The sequence below is a fragment of the Muntiacus reevesi genome, chromosome 18 (genome assembly GCF_963930625.1).
Source record: "Muntiacus reevesi chromosome 18, mMunRee1.1, whole genome shotgun sequence".
NCBI lineage: Eukaryota > Metazoa > Chordata > Mammalia > Artiodactyla > Cervidae > Muntiacus > Muntiacus reevesi.
Window position 1 is genome coordinate 32,463,969 of NC_089266.1, and position 26,341 is coordinate 32,490,309.

The 26,341-nt window shown below is 52.7% G+C and overlaps 1 protein-coding gene across 1 annotated transcript; it reads left to right on the plus strand.

Annotated features, from left to right (window-relative positions):
- Nucleotides 1-4,131: 4,131 nt before the first annotated feature.
- On the plus strand, nucleotides 4,132-24,426 carry LOC136149534 (myosin-3). The gene is made up of 41 exons (XM_065909880.1): nucleotides 4,132-4,169; nucleotides 4,287-4,341; nucleotides 4,947-5,158; nucleotides 6,695-6,838; nucleotides 7,355-7,511; nucleotides 8,488-8,515; nucleotides 8,847-8,955; nucleotides 9,534-9,626; nucleotides 10,272-10,335; nucleotides 10,415-10,513; nucleotides 11,277-11,380; nucleotides 11,474-11,612; nucleotides 12,001-12,119; nucleotides 12,208-12,357; nucleotides 12,880-13,050; nucleotides 13,150-13,456; nucleotides 13,564-13,634; nucleotides 14,189-14,276; nucleotides 14,362-14,479; nucleotides 15,071-15,194; nucleotides 15,283-15,419; nucleotides 15,504-15,759; nucleotides 16,080-16,322; nucleotides 16,409-16,585; nucleotides 16,694-16,839; nucleotides 16,919-17,009; nucleotides 17,399-17,788; nucleotides 17,890-18,016; nucleotides 18,421-18,539; nucleotides 18,708-18,904; nucleotides 19,275-19,458; nucleotides 20,054-20,219; nucleotides 20,501-20,625; nucleotides 21,077-21,385; nucleotides 21,502-21,705; nucleotides 21,778-21,903; nucleotides 22,731-22,901; nucleotides 22,998-23,102; nucleotides 23,254-23,349; nucleotides 23,446-23,583; nucleotides 24,298-24,426. Exons 3-41 carry the CDS (start codon nucleotides 4,955-4,957, stop codon nucleotides 24,322-24,324), a joined length of 5,823 nt encoding a protein of 1,940 aa, XP_065765952.1. The 5' UTR covers nucleotides 4,132-4,169; nucleotides 4,287-4,341; nucleotides 4,947-4,954; the 3' UTR covers nucleotides 24,325-24,426.
- The last annotated feature ends 1,915 nt before the right edge of the window (nucleotides 24,427-26,341 follow it).

The following is a 26,341-nucleotide window of genomic DNA, read 5'->3' on the forward strand; positions in this document are numbered from 1 at the left end:
ATCATGGGCTGTCTCAGCTTTAATTTCCACCTGGGGCTCTGGACACCAGTTCGGGACCCCTGCCCTTCACCTCAGGGGCAGGGAAGGGTCTTAGCTCAGAATAACCGAGTTCACTGCTTCCAGTGATACCTGACCCCCCTCGAGCGGGACGTGGAGAAGACACTTGACTCCAGAGGCATTTGCTCCCAAGGCTGACTTCCTGCTCTGGCTGGGCACCATCCCAAGGGGCCCTGTGTCCACATGTGGCCAGACATCACACAGGAGTGGAGGAAAACCACTTAGGAGAAAGCCATCGTCTGGGGAGGGGACTCAGCTGCTCTCTCTGAGCAGTTCGCACCTCCTGTGCTGCCTGCGTTCTGGAGACACGCTTTCTTCCAGCGCACCCAGGAGGGGACGCAGCGCTCGTCCAGGCTGTGCAGGTTGGTTCTCGCTGGGTGATGGCCGGAGGAACAAGGCCTCCTCCTGTTCCCGTAAAGTTGGCTAATAATACACTGCTCTTTCATCCGTCCCCTGCTGATCAGAGAAGGGTTTCACCCCAGCCGCAGGGCCAGTTAGCCCTGAAAGCTGCCTGTTTCAGCATCCCGAGGCTTCTTCTCTAAGATGTATCCTTCTTTGGATGGAAATCTTTTAAAATGCACACATATGTCCCTTCTCCCTGCTCACCTCAATAAAACAAATATCTAATGTGATCTACTCAACGACACTAAGATAACCGGTAGTACTGTGTGTAACACGTGGAAACCTTCAGGTAGAAAATGTAAAATCTACAATGTGCTAAACACAGCACCGGGTGTGCCTGAGATTTTATTATCCTATTGAATGCACATAATCAGTCTGCAAGGCAGCCATATTCTCCTCATCTTTGCGCTCAGTCATGTCTAACTCTTTATGAACCCCTGGATTGTGACCTGCCGGGCTCCTCTGTTCATAGAATTTTCCAGGCAAGAATACTAGAGTGGGTTGCCATTTCCTCCTCCAGGGGATCTTCCCAACCCAGGGTTCAAACCCATGGCTCCTGCACCGGCAGGCAGATTCTTTACCTTGAGCCTCCTGGGAAGCCCTCACCCCCGTATCACAGATGAGAAAACAGAGGCTCAGAGAAGTGAGACACAATGCCTGCCATCACACAGTGAATCAGAGGGTAAGCTGTGGGATTCACACCCTGGCCCATCTGATTCCAAAATTCCACAGCCTGTACCTGCTGCTGTCTATGCAGTTCTGTCCTCCAACAGGTACGTTTCCAAATGACTGTGCTTTTTTTTTTTTTTTTTGGCTGCACTGTGCAACTTGCAGGATCTTACTTCCCTGACCAGGGATTGTACCTGCACCCTCAGCAGTGAAAGCGCAGAGTCCTAACCCGTGGACCACCAGGGAAGTCCCCAAATGGCCGTGCCTTTTGATCCCTCATGCCTGCTTTTAGAACGGTTCTCTCTGCCGCGGTTTTGTCACTTCCATCCTTGGGGTTTCCAGAAAGCGGGTCTCTCTGCCTCACTCTGAGCCTCCTCCTGTGGCCTTGGGCAGGCCTTCTGCCCCTCCTGCCCCCCAGCTGCTCCTGTGCAAAAGCAGCTTGACCAGCTAGCCACCTGTGAGACCTCCGAGCTGAACACTCTCTGCCTGCTTGAGGAAGGAGTGTGATGCAGAGAGGAAGACAAGGCTACATGACCTAGAAAACCTGGAGGAGGCCAGCAGCGTCTCAGAGCTAGCGTTGGGTTCAATTAATGTGACCTGGGACTGTTTTACAAGGAACTCAAACCCTGTACAGAAAACATCCTTGCAGTTTCCTGGAGGTGGGTGTGGAAGCGGTTATACAGAGACACAGGTAAACTGGTGACAAGAAGATGGAAAGAGCAAACTGAGCCTTATTCTGCTGCTCACAGGACCCCCCACCCCCACCCCAACCACAGCTCCAGGTGGTAGGGAAGGACCCACCTGCACCACCCCTCCCCGGGGCCGCCCTGCTCTGTCAATGCCTGAGATGTGGCCAGGGCCCCTCACACTGTCCCTCAGCCCACAGGGCTGGCTCACACCTCTGCTTTGCAGGTGACCTGTACCTGTCTTGACCAGGCCTCCCAAGGAGATGGCCAGCCAGTGGACAAAGATGTGGACTCTGATGTGTTGCTGGGCAGGCAGGATGGGACCTCAAGGAGACCATCCCCTTTCAGACACAGAAGACCCTTTAGGAGCATTGGGCTGTCTTCTTGGATGTGGAGAGTCTCTAGGGATGGGGGTCTCAGCCCAGTTGGAGCAGGGGGGTGGGGGTGCACATGCAGCCAGCTTGCAGCAGGCTGAGGGGGGCAGGCTTGCTGTTTTTTGTTTTTTCCTGCAGCCACGTGCGTGCCTGGCCCTCACAGAGCAGGCGGTTCATCAAGTGTACTTTGACCTAAAATCACCGGAATCTCAAAAACGGTCGACTAACCAGTGTCCTGGAAACCGTTACAGGTAAAGGCTGCATCTCCCTTTCTTTTGTGCCCTCTTGAGGTACTCTGCACCGGGGCCAGCATACAGTGGATGATTAATGCATGTTCCTGCATCTTAGGGGTCCACGGCCCTGCACTCCCCATCCCCACCCATACCTCTTCCACTTCTGCCGGTGCTGTGTGTTGGGAGGGGGCGGCTCTTCCTCTCAAGGGGGAACTGCTGACAGTTAATGACCATGGGGTGCCCACCAGCCACCCTCCCAAAGGCTTGTCAGGAAAGGTAAGGAGAAAAGGAGACATAAAGCCAGGCAGGCGTGGGCCGAGCTTCAGTCGCACCTCTGGTCTCCTGGCTTTGTTCCTTCAACCCCAATTTAGAAAGACTCATGCTCGCTGGACCCTCTCCTCCCATCCCCCGTTTCTCTGCAGGCATGCCACCCCCTAACCCCCACCCTGGCCAGCAGCTGGTCTTTCCTAATTGGTCATGTGTCTTAATAACAACAGGTCCTCAAGCAGCTGTTGCTGTGGATACTGTCTGGCGGGGTGGCTCCCTGTCATTAATGTACTTGTTGGTCCTACTGGCGCTTAAGAAAGGATTAAATCAACAGTGACACTAATGAGACAGAAAGTTACACAGTGAAAGGAGAAGGAGGAGGATTATAATTGTTGTTGTCGTTCCTGGCACAAGTTTTACAATCACACAATTCTGTCACGACCCTGTGTTGTGACAAAAGTCTTGCCCAAAATGCCAAGAGGATTTTCATCTTTCTGTCCTCAAATTGCACTCCTTTTCCCCACATGATGAGATTTCTGTCCCCAGAATGCACCCTGATTTTCAAGCATGTGGCGCCTGCAGGATGGAGTTTAGGCCGGACCCCCATGAGGCCACCGCTCACACTGAGTGAAGACACCCTGGCCCCAGGTTCAGAGAAAGGCATCTCAAACTTCCAACTTTCTCCAACTGGAGAATGGTTATGGATGCTGCTCATTTCTATATATACCTCGCCCTTGGCAACAGCAAAAAAACGTGAGGAGGGTAGCTGGCCCTCAGCTTGTGGCATCGGTCATTCCCTTTCCAAATATAGAGCAGGAATGAGTGGTGGGGGGACAGGCTATAAAAGCCACAGCGGCAGCCCCCTGGTGCTGCTGTGGGCAGAGGAATCTGGGCGCCCTGCGTGGCTCTCTTCCGTGTGTGGCTCAGAGGACCACCCGGTGCAGCCCTGCCTGGCTGTGGTGAGGTTAGTCAGAGGCGGAGCTGGGTCTCCACCTCCCGCACCCCACTTCCTCCTCCCTGAGCTCCCCTTGACTTTGCCTTCGAGGGCCCCTTGGGCAGGATCCCTCTGGATGCTCCAGGGACCTCGGCCTGTCAGTGTGGCCTGACGACCCCCCTCTTCCCCTCTGATCTGTGCAGAGGCTGTGGGGTCACCGCCCCCCGCCCCCACCCTCACCTTCCCCACCTGCGCTGTGTGCCTGGTGAGCGGGTGCCCATGATCTCAAGGCCTCAACGGCTTGTGTCAGTTTGCCAATCTGAGACTTCTCCCTGTTCGCAGAAGTCAGAGGAGGCCTGATCCTAGGCTGGAACCACAGGCCTTTTCAACGGAGGTGCTGTCCCTGCCTTGTTCTGAAGGAGAGGCACTGAAGGAGGGTGTGTTAGTGGGCTGGCGGGAGCCAGGTGTGGGGGCAGCTGGGGGTTTGACTACATTTATGAATCACTTGTAGGTCACATCCCATCTGTTCTTCCAACCTGTCTCCGGGGTAAGACTCTTTTTAAGTTATTAGTCCTTTCCCCTTATTTGGTTAATTCAAGACCCGATTCAGAACTGAACCACACATTCGGATGTCCTGAGCTTTCTTTTTGCATATTTACCGCAGGTCTGATTCCCACGGCTGCTGTTGTCCGCTGTCCTCCTGTGGGTGTGACTCTCAGGTGAGGAAGCAGGTTGGGCCCCTTGCCTCAGAAGTCTCCAGGGTCCGGTTCCTCCTGCTTCCAGTGGCCTGGGGGGCAAGAGCCCGTGGAGCTTAGACCAGGACAGGGCAGGCTGGGCAGAGGGTCTCAGCAGATGCTGAAGTCAGATGCCAGCCACCTCTGTTCTCAGAACAGAACTGAAGGAAGCAAAAGCCAGTTTGCTCGTGTGAGGAGGTGGCCACCTTGAATCAAAACAGTCCCCAGATTCCTTAGCTGTTTGCCATTTAGCACACTCTCTTTGAAGAATGGTGTTTATTTCTGATGGTGTTTATTTTTAAATTTCCCCTTGGTAACACCTAGACTTTTCAGAAAAGGAAACTGAGTCCCAAGAGCTGCCCCCTCCCTTGGGTTCCTTCACCCCTCTGAGCCCTGCTGGATGGGGCAGCTTGGGTAGCATCTACTCCATGCCCTTTGCACAGAGTTGGCACAATAAATACGTGTGCATTTGATTTTTCCCAGGGGGTGGATGGGAAAAATCAGATGCTCCTGGCCCACCTTGGTGGGCTCCCACTGGGGCAGGGCTAGAGTCGGGGGTAGGGGGCTGACCTGGTGGGTTCATCCCCCAGCCAACACCATGAGTAGCGACACCGAAATGGAAGTGTTCGGCATTGCCGCTCCCTTCCTCCGGAAGTCGGAAAAGGAGAGGATCGAGGCTCAGAACCAGCCCTTTGATGCCAAGACCTACTGCTTCGTGGTTGACTCTAAGGAAGAGTATGCCAAGGGGAGAATTAAGAGCACCCAGGACGGGAAGGTCACGGTGGAAACTGAAGACAACAGGGTAAGCCCCATCCACTCCCTCTGCAAGCCTCTGGCCCTCTGTCTGCTCCCCTGGCTGCCCAGTCTGTGCGTCTGCCCCACACCTGGCCCTCTCCACATGTGCATACCTCCCAGGTGTCCTCAGAGAAAGCAGAGTGAATACTGGCCTCAGGTTGCATGATCGGAGAACCACCTGCCTGCGGCTGGCCAAAGCAATTCATGTTCCAGTGCTTTTGTTGATGTTCATGTCACTCTAGGTCAGCGGGGACCAGCCGTGTGTGTCCCAAGGGTGTGGAGTTGGGAGTCCAACAAGAGGACGGCCTCCTTCAGAGCACTCTCCTTTGGGAGCCTAGGTTTCCCCCTGATTCTTCTGGTGATAGTATGTAAGGAAGTAAGGAAAGCGGGTCAGGGACCCTAGTGGACCACAAGCTTGACTTAAGTAGCAGCGTCCCCATATCATGAAGGCAGTGAGCAGTGTAGCCCATTCCTTCCTGCCCAGGCTAGCATGGGGGTGCTGGGAGGAATTCTGGACATCCCAACTGTCTGGAATTTAGACCAGAAGAATCCAGAAATGTTCTAAGAAAGGTTAAAATAAAATGGGGGTGGGGATCCAAATGAGAGTAGTAAAGGAAATAGTATCATGGATGTGAAAGAAAACAGCATGGAAACCACCCATTGAAACCACCTTCCAAGTCCTGAGGCTCAAGGGCAGCTTTCGGTACATTTCAGATGACGGAGTGGGGAATGGCGTCCGAGGCTGCAGGGAGCACAGAAGCTAGACCTGGTGGGGGACAGTCCAAGATGTCCAGTCCCTCACCTCACTGGAAGGCTGAGGCCTGGATGGTTTTAGTGAACCCCTGCTTGAAGGCAGGTTTCCCCACCACCTGGCTCAGAGGCAGGGCCGGGAAAACCACCATCTGCAACAGAGGTCTCAGACAGGAAGGGGGTGAGCGGAGGGTGGGAGAACGGAAGGTGAGCTCCATGCCATGATGCCAGGTCCTGCAAGGCTGCCCACCTCGCCCCGGACACTGGGCCCTTTCACAGCTCAGGCAGGTGGGGGTGAACGGTCGAGATGCAGGGTGGGGGCTGGGAGCTGCTTTCAGGGAGCTCAGGATGACTTGAGCTGCTGGCCTGGAGATCCATGCCACCGGTCTCCTCCTCTCTGTCCCTGCCTCGGGGATGCCATCCACCTGCCGTGCCCTCTAAGTAGACGGCAAAGACCCTTGAGCCGCTTGAACAAGGTTTTGGCCCAGCCAGCATGACCCAGCTGAGGAGTTGCCGCTGGCTCCTGGACCTGCCTCCTCCTCCCCGAATCCCCCCGAGACCTTCCTCTCCTTTCTGTTACCCTTCCCTCACTTCAGGCCACTGGAGACGGAAAAAAACAAAAGCGCGGGTCTCAGAACCGAACCCGTTCCATCTCCTCCACCATGAGCCGCCCCAGCCCCGCCTCCCTCCCCGTCAGACGGGCCTTGCCTCCAGCGCCCCCTCCTGGTCTGGGCGTGGAGACACACCTGCGCACAGAGAAGCCCAGGTGTGCACCGTCCCCCTTCCCTTGCAGACGCTGGTGGTGAAGCCAGAGGACGTGTACGCGATGAACCCCCCCAAGTTCGACCGGATCGAGGACATGGCCATGCTGACGCACCTGAACGAGCCGGCCGTGCTGTACAACCTCAAGGACCGCTACACCTCCTGGATGATCTACGTCAGTGCCCACGTCTGCGGGCTCCTGGGGTGGGGTGGGGTGGAGATGCTCATGGGGGGATGGGCTTTAGGATTAGTGTTTGACGAGGCCATTGGATGGCATCACCAACTCAATGGACTCCCGGAGTTGGTGATGGACAGGGAGGCCTGGCGTGCTGCAGTTCATGGGTTCGCAAAGAGTCGGACACGACTGAGCGCCTGAACTGAACTGAGGTCATTCAACAAAAGAGGGGGAATGAAGAAAGGGAGACGAGAGTGATGGAGGATGAGAAAGTGAGAGATGAGTGGGCCCAGGAGGGGACCGGAGGAGGGGTGGGCTGAGGCCGGGTCCTGGTGCTGTCACCCAGCAGCTGCGGATGGTCACTGCACGCCTCGAGTCTCAGCTGCCTCACCCTTAGAGAGAAATCGGATCTTGCCTCCTTTACAAGTTTCTCAGAAAAGTGAAATAACAAAGGGGGAGGGTTTTATATGCACACACCCATATGTACATAAATTTGTATATTTTATGCCCCCACAGACCTACTCAGGCCTCTTCTGTGTCACCGTCAACCCCTACAAGTGGCTGCCGGTGTACAACCCCGAGGTGGTGGAGGGCTACCGCGGCAAGAAGCGCCAGGAGGCCCCGCCCCACATCTTCTCTATCTCTGACAACGCCTATCAGTTCATGCTCACAGGTAGGTGTCTAGGGGGGGAGCCTGGAGAGGCGGGCAGGGCTCAGGGAGGCTGCAAGTCTGGAATCAGCCGTCCTTCTAGTGTGCAGCCTCCGCACGACTGGGTGGAGGTGCTGAAAAAAAAGAAAGAGGTCAGAGATTTCAGGGCCTTGCAGGCCTGGGTGAGAAGCTTGGATTTAATGCAAGCATGGGTTACCTCATGTGAAACTGACGTTTTTGTGGGCCCAAAACAAAGACTGATAGTTTCATATGGTTCAACCTAATACGATCGGCAGCCAGTGGCTGGCTGTAAGCAGGGGCTTAACCTCTTTGATCCGTATTCTCAAGGAGGAGTCTCTTTGAGCTCCCACGTAGGACGAAACAGAGCCATTGTGCAGTGAACTCTGACTGCTGGAGACGCGGAGAACTGGGAGCTCTTTTTATTTTTATTAAAAATTCTTGATCGAAATATAATTGATTTACAATGTTGTGTTAACTTCTTGTTTACAGCAGAGTGATTTAGATACATATATATATATTCAGATTTTTTTCCATTATGGTTTATTATAGAATATTGAATACAGTCCCCTGTGTTATACAGTAGGACCTTATTTGTTTTATATATAGTAGTTTGTATCTGGTAATCCCCAAATCCTGATTTATTCCTCCCCTACCCCTCTTCCCCTTTGGTAACCATAGGTTTATTTTCTAGGTGAGTCTGTTTCTAATTTCTAACTAAGTTCAATTGTATCATATAACCACACATAAGTGATATATGGTATTTGTCTTTCTGTCTGACTTACTTCAGTTAGTATGGTAATTTTTAGGTTCATTCATGTTGCTGCAAATGGCATCATTTCATTCCTTTTTAGGGCTGAGTGATATTCCATTGTATGTATGTACCACATCTTCTTAATCCACTCCTCTGTAGATGGACATTTAAGTTGAGAAAGTTCGTTTTATAATACCATCAACCCTATTTTATTTTTCCCTTTGGCAGATCGTGAAAACCAGTCTATTCTGATCACGTGAGTATCCAGGGTGTACAGCATTTTCACAGCTGTGGCTACTTGTCCCCAGGGCAGAAGGGGAAGAGGCCACTTGCTTTGTTCTGTCAGAGAGAAAGTACTGAACAAAGTCTGTGATGCAGAGATGGACGGGGGACAGGCCAGAAGGCGCGTGAGGCCTCGGGGAGCAGGGCTCCCCGTCCAGGCTCCAGTGGCGCCGGCCTCCCAGGGCCCTTGTCTCTCGGGGTGGTCTCCTCTTTGTTGGGAATCTCACATCTGATGTGGCGGAGGAGGCCGTTTACACTCACAGGACTCTTTTTCTCCTCCTCTCTCTTTCGATCGCTCCGAATAGTGGAGAATCCGGGGCAGGAAAGACTGTGAACACCAAAAGGGTCATCCAGTACTTTGCAACAATTGCAGCAACTGGGGACCTCGCCAAGAAGAAGGACTCCAAGATGAGGGTAAGGAGAGGCGACAGGCTGGCTCTGCTTCCGCTGCCAACGCTCGTCTTAGCTTCAGAGTGAGGAGGCACAGGCTGTGTGTGGGGTGGGAGATACCCATCTCCTCGGGGAAGGAGTGCTGGCAGGGTTGAAAATCTCACAGGACAGCCGGCTCTTCTAGACGACCCAGCGCATGGGTGATCTCACAGGACCAGAGCCTGTGATTGCCAAGAAGACAAGCTCTAAGGCTCCGCTAAGAAAAGTCAAGCTGACATACACCAGAGTCACACACACCACCTGCAGGAAGTGTAGCGTCCACTTGCCTTTCAAAACGAATATATCCCAGCAGTATGGTGTGAACCCAGGTGACCTCACCACCTGGAGAATGGAGAACCTGAAGGGTTAAAGGAGGTTTATGTCAAGATACCCAACCAGAGCCAAACACGACATGGCGACAGGGCTCTGAGTGAGGTGCTGATGGTGTGGTTGGGCCCTAGGTTGGAAAGCAGGGGATGGGGGAGGGACTGGTGTCAGCCAGGGTGGAGGGGCATTGGAGCTCACCCTCACACGGTGCTTCCTGCCCTGACTCCCTGCTCCAGGGGACGCTGGAAGACCAGATCATCAGCGCCAACCCACTGCTGGAGGCCTTCGGGAATGCCAAGACCGTGAGGAATGACAACTCGTCCCGCTTTGTGAGTCTGCTGGGTCAAGCTGGGGTGTCCTGCAAGGCCAGCGAGGAGGCACGACCCCTGCTTCCAGGAACCTCCAGCCCTGGGGGTGGACAATGAGAGGAGGAGGAGACAAGCCCACAGGACAGTCTGACGGTTCCTCGTAGACGGGGCGGTAAAGGGGGCCGGGTGTCCTTTAGACTGGGCCGGCGGGGCGCCCTCCCGGGGGGGCTGGCTGTGAACCCGAGATCCACAGGGTGAGGAGGGACACAGTCGCAGAGGCAGGGAGGGGACTGGTGGAGTCAAGGGATCTCCAGGGGGTCTGAGTGAGGCAGGCTCTGCGAGATGAGGCGGGGCAGTGGGAAGGGACCTGGAGCCTGGGAGCGCGCAGGCCAGGAGAAGGGTCTGGTTTCATTCCAGAAGTCAGGATCCTGTTAGAGGGAAGTGATACGGTTTGATTTGCATCTTGAACAGAACGTGACTCTGCTGACTGACTGGGGTGGCGTGTGGATGCAGTGTGGAAGAAGGGGATGGAGGAAGGCACGGCAAAGCAGGGGAGAGGCGATAAGGACACTTAGCTGCAAGCTCCTGGGGAAGAAGGCTCTGTTCCATGTCCCCGGTGGGTAGGAGCACCTGCAGTCAGGTCACCTGGTCTCCCTTCCCTGACAGGGCAAGTTCATCCGCATCCATTTTGGTACCACGGGGAAGCTGGCCTCTGCAGATATTGAAACATGTAAGTAGATTCCTAGGATCAGATGTTTTGGGACATCAGGGGAACAGTTTGGAAAACACTCCTGTGTTTGCATTCCTAGATCTGCTGGAAAAATCAAGAGTGACCTTCCAGCTGAAGGCTGAGAGAAGCTACCACATCTTCTACCAGATTCTTTCCAATAAGAAGCCCGAGCTCATAGGTAAGGATGCCCCCAGAGGGGCTGGTCTGGGGCCTGTCAGCTCTTAGGTGAGTGGAGTGAAGAGAGTTGTGCCTCCTCGCAGAGGAAATTTGTTTTAGAAATGGGGTGTGGCTGTTTTGACAGTGATGTGCCAATCTGAGAAATGCAATCCCGTGGACCGAAAAAGAATGAGGCACAATTGCCTTCAGCTCTGGTTCATGGAAACGGGCTGAACGACTTAGCGTTTAGTGGTCCTCTGATGCCCCCTGGTGGTCAGCCACAAAACCAACCTTCCACCAAATGCTGAGGCCCGCGCCAAGGCAGAGGAACCGACAGCGGGTGGATGTCCACCCCGCTTTCCATTTGGCACCTAACAGGGGCCCCATGCCCTTCTCTGCTCTCTGCCTATGTCTGCTCAGCATTCTGGGCCCAATCCTGGAAACAGGCTGCAGCTCTCACCAGGTTTTGGAAAAGACGACGATTCTACCAAACCACCTGGGCTTCCCTCCATGGGCTCTCTGTGTCCACAGAGGGCCCTCTGGCGCACACTCAGCCTGTTTTCCTGGTTAATCTTTCCCAACCGACATGGATCTGTGCTGTCTGCACACAAAGCAAAAGCGTTCAAATGTTCTCTCTGGAGTTTGTGCCCTGTGTGGCCGGGGTGGGTGCAGAGTCTTCCCTGGGCTTTCTATTCGGCCGCAGCCTGAGTACGAGAGGCTGTTTAGCCCCAGGGGGATGTTTCCTTTGCATCCATGTGACCCCCTCTAACCGGTCGTCATTGCAGAGTTGCTGCTCATCACAACCAACCCTTACGACTACCCCTTCATCAGCCAGGGTGAGATCCTGGTGGCCAGCATTGACGACGCCGAGGAGCTGCTGGCCACGGATGTAAGTAGATCAGGGAGAAGGATGTGTGTGTGCTGGGGGGCTCCTCCTCCATCACTGAGGTCAGCCGGCTGACACGCTCTCCTGCAACGCCAGAGTGCCATTGACATCCTGGGCTTCACCCCCGAGGAGAAATCTGGGCTCTACAAGCTGACAGGCGCCGTGATGCACTACGGGAACATGAAGTTCAAACAGAAGCAGCGGGAGGAGCAGGCAGAGCCGGATGGCACAGAAGGTACCACATCACCTGCTGGGGTATGCACCAGAGCTGGGGGCCTCCCTTGAAAGCGACCAATCCTTCCTCCCCCTGGAGAGAAGAACCTCGACGGGGCTCAGAGGCCGACAGGCTACTGCCCTGTCTGCTGAGTCACTCGAGTGGTCCTGCTTCAGACGCAGTGAGGAGTGACCAGGGTTTTCTGGAACCCAGTACTGCCTTTTCACAAAGCCCATCATATTCTCTGAGTAATTTAGCGCCCACAGGTGAGCAGTTTAGAGTCACGTAATGTAAACACACGGAGACGAGCTGAGCTGAGCCTTGAAACATCTGGAGGATTTTCAGAGGGGTTCTTTGGCTTTGCCACTTATCTGGGGTTTCCCTGGTAACTGGCCTTCTTTCCTGCCAGTGGCTGACAAGACAGCCTATCTGATGGGCCTGAACTCTTCGGACCTCCTGAAAGCTTTATGCTTCCCCAGAGTGAAAGTTGGGAATGAGTATGTTACCAAGGGCCAGACCGTGGATCAGGTAAGTGACTGCTAGGAGGCTGGGAAGGGATGCAGGCACCGATGGCTACTGCCCACAGACTCCACCCAGGTGCTGACGCCCGACACAGGTGCACCACGCCGTGAACGCCCTCTCCAAATCCGTCTACGAGAAGTTGTTCCTGTGGATGGTCACCCGCATCAACCAGCAGCTGGACACCAAGCTGCCGAGGCAGCACTTCATTGGCGTCCTGGACATCGCAGGCTTTGAGATCTTCGAGGTTTGCGTTCCCGATATTCAGGTGGCTTTGTGGGGGGGGGGGGTGCTGGTTCTCAGGATCACAGGAAAGATGTCCAGGCAGCCACCTGTCAGCCCGTATCATCTCTGGGAGGAGCACTAGATGGAGGGTGGGTCAGGTAGAAGCATGTACACCCATTAGAGCATGCTGTCAATGTCTACCAGGTATAAGACTTGCAGGTGAATAATAGATGAGCTTGTAGTTTGTAGATGATGATGAGAAATATGTAAGTACACAGAAGACCAACTATACAGATAAGGCAAACTATGGTCAGGGCCCAGGAGAGGCCCATCCCGTGGACTTAGGAGAGGGAGAGGTATCTTCCAGCTCGAGTTCTGGAGAAAACTCTAAGACGTGATGTGAGCTGAGCCCAAGAATGTGACCACACCTGAAAGCGGAGTTGAACTGCTGGGAGCCCGAGACGAGGAGGAGGAGAAAGGTTGGTGGGTCTTTGACTTTGAAAGCAGTCTAACCTTCCGTGTGGACATTGTGTTTTGATGTTAGTATAACAGCCTGGAGCAGCTGTGCATCAACTTCACCAACGAGAAACTGCAACAGTTTTTCAACCACCACATGTTTGTGCTGGAGCAGGAGGAATACAAAAAGGAAGGCATTGAGTGGACATTCATCGACTTCGGGATGGACCTGGCTGCCTGCATCGAACTCATTGAGAAGGTACCTGCCATGTGTGCTCATTAACCGCCCCTCACAGGCATGATGCTTGTCACTGCAGCTCACACTCACTCACCCCGTGTGCATTCTGCCTTGGTTCAGCCTATGGGCATCTTCTCCATCCTGGAAGAGGAGTGCATGTTCCCCAAGGCCACAGACACCTCCTTCAAGAACAAGCTGTATGACCAGCACCTGGGCAAGTCTGCCAACTTCCAGAAGCCCAAGGTGGTCAAGGGCAGAGCCGAGGCCCACTTCTCCCTGATCCACTATGCGGGCACCGTGGACTACAGTGTCTCGGGCTGGCTGGAGAAGAACAAGGACCCTCTGAACGAGACGGTGGTTGGGCTGTACCAGAAGTCCTCCAACAGGCTCCTGGCGCACCTCTACGCCACCTTCACCACCGCGGACGGTAACAGACTCCCAGGCTGCCTCGAATCCACACTTCTCCCCCAACTCAGCCCACAAAGGAAACAGCTCTGGAGGGCTGCTAACACCACACATCATCTTTTCTTTCAGCTGACAGCGGAAAGAAGAAAGTTGCCAAGAAAAAGGGTTCTTCCTTCCAAACCGTCTCTGCCCTTTTCAGGGTAAAAAAGATAGAAGTTTATTTGCTTGTAATTGGTTTAAGTCATCTCAAAATGAGCAATGTAGAGATGCTGAACTTGGTCTATTCAAAAATAGTGATGTGATCTTAATCTGCTTACTGTTACTTAGGAGAGTGGTGGTATGACATGTAGATGAGTGCTAACAAATGGAGGACCAGAGTTTAACTGCCATCTTACACGCAACTGGCTGGGTGGTCTGGGAGGCGAGTCCTCAGAATGAACTTTCTGACTTGCCTGAAACACAAGGCGGTAGCATCTCAGGTGCCCAGTGGAGCCGGATAGTTCCCCTGAGTTAGCTCTGCAGGCAGCCTGTATTTGGCTAGTCTCTGGCTACTGTGAAGCAAAAGACTGTTTTATCAGTTACTTGCCTACACTTCTTGCCAAATGGACTACTGAAAGACCTTTTGAAAAGAGTTAAATAAGACCTTTACTAGAATTCACAAGAAGTTTAAAATATCTTTTTCTGTTACACTGTATCTCTGTGTTTGTAAAAGCCTACAGTCTGCTCACTGTCAAATTGAATCTTTCTCTTTTAGGAAAACCTGAACAAGTTGATGTCAAATTTAAGAACAACGCACCCTCACTTTGTGCGCTGTATAATTCCCAATGAGACCAAAACCCCAGGTGAGACGCCCGCCAGCTCTGGAGGCAGTGCTCAGGTCAGGTTTTAGCAGAGTCTGTGTGAAGCTGACGTTGCTTCTCCTCTCAGGCGCCATGGAGCACAGCCTGGTCCTGCACCAGCTGAGGTGTAACGGGGTGCTGGAGGGCATCCGCATCTGCAGGAAGGGCTTCCCCAACAGGATCCTCTACGGGGACTTCAAACAGAGGTGCGTAGTAAGAGGGCTTCCCCAGTGGCTCAGCAGTAAAGAACCTGCCTGCCCATTGCTGGAGACTCTGGTTTGATCCCTGGGTGGGGAAGATCCCCTGGAGGAGGGCATGGCAACCCACTCCAGTATTCTTGCCTGGAGAATCCCATGAACAGAGGAGCCTAGCAGGTTGCAGTCTATGGTGTTGCAAAGAGTTGGACATGACTTAGGAACTGAACATGGATGTGTAATAGAAATGTTCCATTTGTTTCTTGAGGAGGTGTGTAAATGCTAGAATTGGAGAGGGAAAAATACTGAACAGCTGTGGGCTCCATGGAATATGATTTAACCACCATGTGGTCAAGGTATACATGCTTCTTTCTCCCACACTTTCTCAGGGCTTTCTCTGATACACAACGTGGCAGAAAAGGACATGGCAGAGAAGAGTCGGGAGGCCTAGATTTCAGGCCACTTTTTGGCCTGTGACCAAGGCTAAGTTTCCTTCCCTCTCAGGACCTTGGCCTTCTTGCCTCTTGGAAGAGAGGCCTGGACTGGCTTCCAAAGTTCACGTCTTTGCTAACAGCCTACGATGTTTCTGTGTCCACATGGCAGATACCGAGTGCTGAATGCCAGTGCCATCCCTGAGGGGCAGTTCATCGACAGTAAGAAGGCGTGTGAAAAGCTGCTGGCATCCATTGACATCGACCACACTCAGTACAAGTTTGGACACACCAAGGTACTGTGTCAGTTCCAACAGACACCGGCCTGTGGTCCCTGAGAGACTCCTCCAGAAAACTGACCCAGGGCATCCGTCTCGCCTCAAGGTGTTCTTCAAGGCCGGCTTGCTGGGAACCCTGGAGGAAATGCGGGATGACCGCCTGGCCAAGTTGATCACCCGGACGCAGGCCGTGTGCAGAGGGTTCCTCATGCGCGTGGAATTCCAGAAGATGGTGCAGAGAAGGTCGAGTGGGGTCTGTGCTCAGATCTGAGCTCTCTGGGAGAAGTGGGGAGCCTCTCTCAGAAATAACTGATGTTGTGTTTTCAGGGAGTCCATCTTCTGTATCCAGTACAACATCCGAGCCTTCATGAACGTCAAGCACTGGCCCTGGATGAAACTCTTTTTCAAAATCAAGCCCCTTCTCAAGAGTGCAGAGACGGAGAAGGAGATGGCCACCATGAAGGAAGAGTTCCAGAAAACCAAGGATGAACTGGCCAAGTCAGAGGCAAAAAGGAAGGAACTGGAGGAAAAACTGGTGACTCTAGTACAAGAGAAGAATGACCTGCAGCTGCAAGTACAAGCTGTATGTGTCTAGGAATTTAAATTTTTTTCTCCTAGATTTGATTATCTAAGAAAACTGGATTTTGGGTGGGATTTTTGCTTTTTACTGGGTATGTTTCATAAAGGATTCTATTTATAACAAAATACTTTGTTATTGTTCAGTTGCTGAGTTGTGTCTGACTCTCTGCGATCCCATGGATTGCAACACGCCAGGCTCCTCTCTGTCCTTCACCATCTCCTGGAGTTTGTTCAAATTCACTCATTTAACAAAATACTGGAATGTCACAAACTTTACCTTTAAACCATTAAAGGAAATCATGATTCTTTTATTTTTTTTTAAAGGAAAGTGAAAACTTGTTGGATGCAGAGGAAAGATGTGATCAGCTGATCAAGGCCAAATTCCAGCTTGAGGCTAAGATCAAGGAGGTGACAGAGAGAGCTGAGGATGAGGAAGAGATGAATGCTGAGCTAACGGCCAAGAAGAGGAAACTGGAGGACGAGTGTTCGGAACTGAAGAAAGACATAGATGACCTTGAGCTGACACTGGCCAAGGTTGAGAAGGAGAAACACGCCACAGAAAATAAGGTACACCCTTGTGGGTCTTTCCACTGATACGGTCAGTACAAACCCAACTTGATCTTTTCTTACAATTGCCTGTGGCATCTTCTTAGGTTAAAAACCTCACTGAAGAACTCGCCGGGTTGGATGAAACCATTGCAAAGTTAACCAGAGAGAAGAAGGTCCTCCAGGAGGCCCACCAGCAGACCCTGGATGACCTGCAAGCAGAAGAGGACAAAGTCAATTCTTTAAGCAAAATCAAGAGCAAACTGGAACAGCAGGTGGATGATGTAAGTGAAGGATGCCAATTGGGAGGCCTGGGTTCAGGGCAGGAAGAGCCCCTGGGACACCCATGGTGCAAAGTATTTGTTCTTAAAAGGAGATGGTGCCTTTTGCAGCTGGAAAGCTCCCTGGAACAAGAAAAGAAGCTCCGTGTAGACCTGGAAAGGAACAAAAGGAAGCTGGAGGGAGACCTGAAGCTCGCCCAGGAGTCCATCCTGGATCTGGAGAACGACAAGCAGCAGCTGGATGAGCGGCTCAAGAAGTGCGCCCTGACACCACTGTGCTCAGGTTTCCAGTGCCCAGGTGTCTGGTCCTCACACGTTCTGTGTTTCCCTTCACAGGAAAGATTTTGAGTACTGTCAACTGCAAAGCAAAGTGGAAGATGAACAGACTCTGGGCCTGCAGTTTCAGAAGAAAATCAAAGAGCTTCAGGTAGGGGGTGCTTGGAACTTTGCTTTCACACTCGGTCACACATGGTGAGCTGGCAAGTCTGCTATGTGTTATCAGAGCAAGGGGCAGGACCGTGGGCCTCTCGTCTCTGTCCAGGCTGACAGTAGCAATGAACAGTTTTTCCACAATTTAAACAAAACACGTAACTGAAGTATTTCATATCAACCCGTAGTCAGAGTGTTGGATACTCATTATCAGCCGCTGCAGGATAATGCCCAGGTTGGGCAGGAAAGGTTCATGTCAGGGAAAATTCGCAGTGTTGGTATTGCTCCGGGAGCAGCCCAAGACTTGGTTGGTCTAATGGGAGGGGAAGCTAGCCTGTTCTTGACACTGGGAGTCAGGATTCTCCCGGGGATGGCCTGCCTGCACAGGCCCGGATCGAGGAGCTGGAAGAAGAGATCGAGGCCGAGAGGGCGACCCGCGCCAAGACGGAGAAGCAGCGCAGCGACTATGCCCGGGAGCTGGAGGAGCTGAGCGAGCGGCTGGAGGAGGCGGGGGGCGTCACGTCCACCCAGATCGAGCTGAACAAGAAGCGGGAGGCCGAGTTCCTGAAGCTGCGCCGGGACCTGGAGGAGGCCACCCTGCAGCATGAGGCCATGGTGGCCGCTCTTCGCAAGAAGCACACGGACAGTGTGGCCGAGCTGGGGGAGCAGATCGACAACCTGCAGAGGGTCAAGCAGAAGCTGGAGAAGGAGAAGAGCGAGTTCAAGCTGGAGCTCGACGACCTGGGCAGCAATGTGGAGAGCGTGTCCAAGTCTAAGGTTCGGGGTGGGAGGCAGGGGGCTCATCCTTGGGTGAAGGACACCGTTGGCCCTCCACACCTGAGCATGGACTCAGCTCTCTCCCCTTCCCTACCCTGCAGGCGAATCTGGAGAAGATCTGCCGCACCCTGGAGGACCAGTTAAGCGAGGCCCGGGGCAAGAACGAGGAGATTCAGAGGAGCCTGAGTGAGCTGAGCACCCAGAAGTCCCGGCTGCAGACGGAGGCTGGTGAGTGCCGGGGAACGGGAGGGGCAGTGCCTCCCGGATACCTACCCAAGACAGCTGGTTAAAACCAAAGGCAGGATTTGTTTGGGGAGGACTTCTAGGGAAGCAGATTTTTAGGAGAGAGGCAATCAGAATAACCTACAAAGAGCCATTCAGAGTGCCCTGGAGGAGGTGAGCACTGAGAGTGCAGTAACGAGAGAGGAGTGAGGAGGGGCTCGGAACACCCCCTGCTCCCCGAGCACCCTCTAGAAGTTTACAACAGTGTCTCACCAGGGTGTGTGCTCAGCTTCCTTGTCATGGACACGTGCCTTCACCCCCCGATCTCAGCACAGTGCCTTACACACAGTCGGAATGTGTGAATGAGTGAATAGACGGGTGAAATAAAAATATTTTCCTTCTGGACACAGGTGAGCTGAGTCGTCAGTTGGAGGAAAAGGAGAGCACAGTATCGCAACTTTCCAGAAGCAAGCAAGCATTTACCCAGCAAATAGAAGAGCTCAAGAGGCAGTTAGAGGAAGAGAGCAAGGTACAAAGCTGAGGGAATGCTCCCTGATCTACTCTCTATGTACCACCTACAGAAACAAAAGGCAACTTCATTCATAGGTGATGACAGCGGGAACACATCTGCACTGCATCACAGACCCAGCCTGAAACATTCATCCATTGGGCCTCTCCTCTCTCCTGACTTCCACAGGCCAAGAACGCCCTGGCCCACGCCCTGCAGTCCTCCCGCCACGACTGTGACCTGCTGCGGGAACAGTACGAGGAGGAGCAGGAATCCAAGGCCGAGCTGCAGAGGGCGCTGTCCAAGGCCAACAGTGAGGTGGCCCAGTGGAGGACCAAGTACGAGACAGACGCCATCCAGCGCACGGAGGAGTTGGAAGAGGCCAAGTACGCAACTCTGTCTTCAGAAGAACGAGCACTCCTAAATGATCAAATGATCTAACACTCCTAAGTGATCAGATGACAGAGGGCACTGACCCTAGCACTACTCGAGAGTGAATGTTACCGTCTTTTAAGGCAGTTCTGTGCCAGCAGAGGACTTCTGCGAGCACATTTCATTGAGACAAACGACTGTGATCTTGGTTAGAGGCAGGCAGGCAGGCTACTGATCACTGATTTTTAGCAGACAGGAGATTCTCCTGGGCTTATGAAAGGAAAGCGGTGTTTGAATCACATAGGTTAGTGGTTCCAGCTAGATTAATAGTGATGTTCAAGAGGACTGAAGCTTAAACAGCATCTGCTTCTCATTTGTTTTAAGGAAAAAGCTGGCTCAGCGCCTCCAGGATTCCGAGGAGCAGGTGGAGGCAGTGAACGCAAAGTGCGCGTCCTTGGAGAAGACCAAACAGAGGCTGCAAGCGGAGGTGGAGGACCTGATGGTCGACGTGGACAGAGCCAACTCCCTGGCCGCCGCCCTGGACAAGAAGCAGAGGAACTTCGACAAGGTGCGGGGTGGGAGGAGGGAGCCCAATCCTGGCTCCCCCAGGAGCAGTGAGACCTGGGTTGAGCCCCCGAAACCAAAGAGAGTGGGATGCAGGTGGGGGTCCCCTTCAAACACTTCAGTGGAGACAAGCCACCTCCTCCAGGGTCATCCAGTGTCGTCCAGCCCCAAGCATTCTTGGTCCCCAAATGGCTGGTCTGTCTGGGTGGCTGATGTGGAAATCTAACTCAGGTCCTAGTGGGAGAGTTTCTGGCAGCCTCCCCTTCAGTATGACAAGTAAGGTTGATTTGAACCGAGGTTTTAATGAAATATTTAGAAGTGCAGGTCCATTCTCGTAGTAGGAAAAGGAGGCCTGGCTAATTCCTTCCCAAAGGTCCACTTGCTTTTTGGACATGACAGTTGTTACTGACCAGTGACTGATCTTGAATTGCCTTATGGAATGAAATCTTGGTTAGTCAACAGTTAGGAACATGGGGCTAGACAAGTGACATGGCCAAGGGGACCCCGATTCTCAGAGTGTTCATACTCACACGGGTCCTGAGATAGAAGCTGGAGGTGAGGGGTCATGAACAGAGGTGCCTTTCTCCCTGGCATTGCAGGTGCTCGCTGAGTGGAAAACCAAGTGTGAGGAGAGCCAGGCGGAGCTGGAGGCATCTCTGAAGGAGTCCCGCTCCTTGAGCACCGAGCTCTTCAAACTGAAAAACGCCTACGAAGAAGCCTTAGATCAACTTGAAACTGTGAAACGAGAAAATAAGAATTTAGAGCGTAAGCAGTTTATCTAAAATCCCCCTTCACACTATCCCCCGAGTGTTAGGCTGCAGGACCGTGACTTCAGGACCCAATCTCATCTGCCTGTCTGTTACCACAGGCAGAGGAAGCATTCCACACCAAGGGCCTGTTTCCGAGCCTCCCTGTGTCCAGTATCTTGTCTCCAGCAAGCAGCGTCCTTAGAGCTGTGATAAACTAGTTAAAAGCATTGGCTAATGCTTACTCTGCGTGGAAACCTGTGTGGAAGTTCAAGAGCAATCAAACCTCTCTCTTTGCAGAGGAGATAGCAGATCTCACAGAGCAAATCGCTGAAAGTGGTAAAACCATCCATGAATTGGAGAAATCAAGGAAACAGATCGAGCTGGAAAAGGCTGATATCCAGCTGGCTCTGGAGGAAGCAGAGGTGAGCAGAATGCCAGCGAGGCAGTGTGGGCGCAGGCGCTGTGACGGTGGGTCTGCAGAGTCACAGTCCTCGTGTTGGTTCTTTTCCTAGCAAACTACGTGGACGAATACCTGTGAATAATCTTGAAATTGCTGGAGAAAATCTTACGTTAAAATAGGTCTAAAAATGAGATTTTACAAAAGACTGAGATGAATTTAAAATATCTATAAAGTGCCTTAAGTGCCTAAGAAATATCTAAATGCTACTATTGTTTCATAGTATAATAAAAACAAACTGCAATGAAATATTTTATTTCTGCACTGAAGGTAAGTTAGGGATTTTTTTTTAAGAGTTTTGAATATTGTTGAGTTAGTTACAAATATTCCATTGGAGTTTTCTTACCCCAGAGAAGAGTGTAGCAGGCTCTGTCCCATCACTGGTACCATTTCTGTTTTGTTTTTGTTCTTCAAAGGCCGCCCTTGAGCATGAAGAGGCCAAGATCCTCCGAATCCAGCTGGAACTGACACAAGTGAAATCAGAAATCGATAGAAAGATGGCCGAAAAAGATGAAGAGATCGAGCAGCTGAAGAGGAACTATCAGAGAACTGTAGAGACGATGCAGAGCGCCCTGGACGCCGAGGTGCGGAGCCGGAACGAGGCCATCAGGATCAAGAAGAAGATGGAGGGGGACCTCAACGAAATCGAGATCCAGCTGAGCCATGCCAACCGACAGGCCGCAGAGACCCTCAGACACCTCCGGAGTGTCCAGGGGCAGCTGAAGGTGCGCGGGCGCCCTGGTGGGGGACCTCTCCATCCTCAGACCCACACAGCTATGGGCTAGGCTCAGGGTCCTCTAGCCTCAACTTCAAGCAGACGCTTCCATTGCTGTCTGGCCAGGATACCCAGCTCCACCTGGATGACGCTCTGCGGGGCCAGGAGGACCTGAAGGAGCAGCTGGCGATCGTGGAGCGCAGAGCCAATCTGCTGCAGGCCGAGGTGGAGGAGCTGCGGGCCACCCTGGAGCAGACGGAGAGGAGCAGGAAGATCGCAGAGCAGGAGCTCCTGGATGCCAACGAGAGGGTGCAGCTCCTGCACACCCAGGTGAGCGGAGGGCAGGCGGGGCAGGCCTGGGCTCAGACGTGGCAGGTGGTAACCCTGTCCCCCGCGCCCTAGAACACCAGCCTCATCCACACCAAGAAGAAGCTGGAGACCGACCTCACGCAGCTCCAGAGCGAGGTTGAGGATGCCAGCAGGGACGCGAGGAACGCTGAAGAGAAAGCGAAGAAGGCCATCACGGACGTGAGGCTCCTCCCGCCCTGCATTTCATCCAGGCCCTCTCTCTCCAGCCCCGAGCTGGTTCCCATCAGACGGGGTGGGGCCTCCCCGGGGCACATGCGGTGTGAGTTCTGCTCTAGAAGCACTCCCCCGCCCCAGAAATCAGAGTGTGCCCTTCCACACGTTAATAAGGGGGGCATGAAAAATAAGGGAGTGTGGATGGAAAAGACCAGAAGGAATTCTGTTCACGTCTTATGCTCTGGGAGAGGTATGCTCTTCTTCCCTTCTATGTATGACTGATTCCAAATATGAAAACGAGACACACACCCCCCCTTGTTTGGATCCCACCTAAGGTCAGCTCACAGAAAGCCCGCTTCCGGCCCCAGCACCCACCTTCCTGCTCCAGAGGCCGGTCCCTGGACGCGCGGTTCCCACAGCGCCACCTGCTGCTGGCGGAGAGCACTACCCCGCGATTAGCCCCGCCCTGCACCTTCCGCACCTCAGTGCCCTTAGCCTCCGACCCCACACCCGTGATGCTGGGTTATAGACTCAGAGTCCTATAACTCACGGGCTGGTAATGAAAGAAGGGATTTCCTTGGGGTGGGGCGGTCCCAAAGGGGCCAGCTTAAGAAAGGGAAGAAACTATTTCCCATGCAGCCCTAGGTCTCACCGTCCGGCTTACATGCCTGGTGCAGCTCTGCCCAGAGCCCATGGTGGCATGGTGGTCTCAGGCATCATGTCACCTGTGTCCTTTGTCAGCAGCATGGCTCCAGTCCTCCGGGCCCCCAGGTTTTGGCAGTTCCAAGCACCTGACCTCTGTTTACATCTCAGCGGGATGATGTGCTTTTCAGGCGGCCATGATGGCCGAGGAGCTGAAGAAGGAGCAGGACACCAGCGCCCACCTGGAGCGGATGAAGAAGAACCTGGAGCAGACGGTGAAGGACCTGCAGCACCGCCTGGACGAGGCTGAGCAGCTGGCCCTGAAGGGCGGGAAGAAGCAGATCCAGAAGCTGGAGACACGGGTACTTGCGGGAGGGACCCCAGCATGATAAGCGGAGTTTTCCAGCCTGCCTGGGTCATGCTCCAGCTCCAGACTAACTTCCCAAGTGCTCCCCCAGATCCGAGAGCTGGAGGCCGAGCTTGAGGGGGAGCAGAAGAAGAACACTGAGTCTGTTAAGGGCCTGAGGAAGTACGAGCGAAGGGTCAAGGAGCTAACTTACCAGGCAAGTGGAAGGAAACCCCAGGGGCATTTCCTCTGTAAGGGGGAACCTCACCCTGGGTCCTCTCCAGAAGACAGGGAGAAACCCAGGCACTGGGACCTTGTGCAGCCCTGTCCCCTCCTGGCAACCTGCCATCCCATGTTCTCTCTTGAAGAGTGAAGAGGACAGGAAGAATGTGCTGAGATTACAGGATCTGGTGGACAAACTTCAAGTGAAGGTCAAGTCCTACAAGAGGCAGGCGGAGGAGGCTGTAAGTCAGCAAGACCCCAGGGCGACACCCGCCCTGCTTCTGCCCGGGAGTTCCAGAGAGGCGCTCACAGCTCATACCCGTTTGACTCTATTTTAGGATGAACAAGCCAACGCTCATCTCACTAAGTTCCGAAAAGCTCAGCATGAGCTGGAGGAAGCTGAAGAACGGGCCGATATTGCCGAATCTCAAGTCAATAAGCTGCGCGCGAAGACCCGAGACTTCTCCTCCAGCCGGGTAGGTGGTCCTGAGGCACTGGGTGGGCAGGGCGAAGAGGGGAGGTGTGGCTCCCGGGGAGGAAGCCCCCCGAGATGGAGACATTTTTGAGATGGACGGGACGCTGGAGCACCCTCGTTTAGAATTGGTCTGTCTGGGATTTACTTAGAGCCACACAGGGGAGAAGAGTCCGGCCAAACCCAGGTCGGTGAGTCCCAATAAAACTGTCCTGGAGAGCAAGGAGCGGCCCCTCCGTGGGAACGGAGCTCTCGGGCGCCCTCTGCCGCCAGCCTCCGTCACCGCACTCACCGCGTGTAGGTCCCTAAGTGAAAGTCGCTCAGTCTTGTCTGACTCTTTGTGACCCCATGGACTGTAGCCCACCAGGCTCCTCTGTCCATGGAATTCTCCAGGCAAGAATACTGGAGTGGGTAGCCATTCCCTTCTCCAGGGGCTCTTCCCAACTCAGGGATCGAACCCAGGTCTCCCGCATTGCAGGTGGATTCTTTACCATCTGAGACACTAGGGAAGACCACCCCTGGGCTGTTCTGAGGACCAGGCTCTCAGGCCTGGGTGACTGCCACCACGTAGACGGTCGTGTATTCACTCGCCTGCGATCCAAGGAGTACCCCGTGTCCTCTGAGACAGACAAGCAAGCACCCAGATGCTTGTGGGGAGGGGGAGCAGCAGGAAGTGAGGCTCTGCTGACAGAACTAGAAATGCCCATTTTCTCCCCAGATGGTGGTCCACGAGAGTGAAGAGTGAGCTCCCTCCTCTGCAACAGGACAGAAAATATGCAAAATGTATATTTTCATGGTTCCTGACTCTGATACTTACTTTCACATGCAATAAACCTTGTTTTCAGTTTGGGGCTGTTTCATTGTATTTGTTTTCTCTTCCCAGTGTGGAAATGGTTCACTGGTGATATTTATGCCCAATGTGGAAATCTCAGCAGATGGCTTGATAAAGCTATTCTGCATATTTTCTGGGGTATGTCTGTGGGGACAGGGAGAGATTGCTTCTGGTTTACATTTGAGACTAGGTTAACCACTGCTCTGGCAGGAAAAAGGGGAGTTTGTCCAGAGAGTCATCTCCCAGTACAACATGAGGGAAGCACGAAGGCTTGGTTCGGGAAAGCCCTGTCTCAAGTTGAACTGGGTTATAAGGCAGGGGCTAGAGTCCCCCTACACCCTCTCAGGGAACTGCCCTGAAGTACAGGAAACGTTTGTCAGGCAGCACTCCACATGAGCACTGCATTAACTACTGGGAATACACAAATGATTGAAGCAGCGCCAGTGCCCCCAGAGCTCAGGCTACATCTACCACTGAGTTCTTGGCTCAGTCTGCATGGTTTCAAAGCCGCACCACAGAAAATCCCACCCCTATCCAGGGTAAGCCTGTCTTTATGGGAAAATACAGCAAGAAGTCAGAATAGTACCTGGGCAACCTGCTACAGAAACGGAATCATCAAACTTGGAATTATTTGTTCATCATTATCAGAAATATCGTCAAGTGCCCTCCTTTATCTGATTCTGGGGGATTAGATGACCCAGACTTACTCTGGAGGAGTTAAGGCACCAGGGGAGCTCAGCGCCTTCTGGGATTTGTCATCCACAGAAAGAAGGACACTGTGGCCTGTCAGTGATTTCAGATAATTTTACCTTAAGGACCACATTTCTCTGACATGCTTTCATTCTTTCTGGAAATGCTGTGACTCGAATGTGCTGTGTCCTCCTGGTGGGTCTGCTGTTGAAAGGAATCCCAGCAGGGATACCAAGGCTGGTCCAGGCCTGGCCTGAGGCTGGGCCAAGGGTTGCATTTGCCCAGAGCCTCTCTGCTGCACACTTATGGCTACAGGCTGCCTTCTGGGGAAAGTGGGGGATGGAAAAAGCAGACAAAGCTTGTTACAGAGGTGTTCAAGCTGGTAGATGAAGAAGGAATGAAAGGTCTGGCACATCACCATTTTTATATGAATTATGAACCCCTGATGAATTATGACTACTAGTATCACAAAAATAAGACAAAACATGACATGCCTATGGAAAGAAGTATATACACCACTGCCCAGGAAAAATTCCCATTCAGCAATCACACTGGGGTCTGATCCAGACCCTAATTGTATCCACCAACTTACAGGAAAGCAGAAACAGACCCAAGACAGAACCAATAAACTCCAGGATATGGGGAACACAACTGAACACAACATCTAGTTTTTTCAATAAATGAATCACAAGGGAAAAATCCATGAAAGAAATGGAAGGAGGAATTCTGGATTAAAAGAGACTCAGCCCTATCCACTAACTGCTTGGCTTAGACCTTGTTAGGATACACATGTATATCCCATTGGGTAAAATGTGAATAATGACTGGATATTTTGATGATGATATGGGATTGTTGTTCATCTTCAAGGTGATACTATGATAATGTTTTCTAAAATAGTCCTTGTCTTTTAAAAATACATAATAAAATACAGATAAGAAAGGAAGAAAGAAAAAAGAGGCAGGCAGGCAAGCAAGACCACCTTTGAAGTGAACTCATTTTATAGAATTTCAAGCAAAGAATTGATGAGAGAGATACCTGATGCATTTTATGTAGACTGGTGCCATAAAACTGAAAACCTCTGAGGCTGTAGGACGTGCTATGTCCACACACTGACAAAGCACAACATTTCACATGAAGCAGGTGAGCAGGTGGTTCTGGAAGCAATCCGTAACTTTCCAATTAGGCTCTGATTTGGTGAGGAGCATTACTTTGCCAACAAAGGCCCGTATAGTCAAAGCTG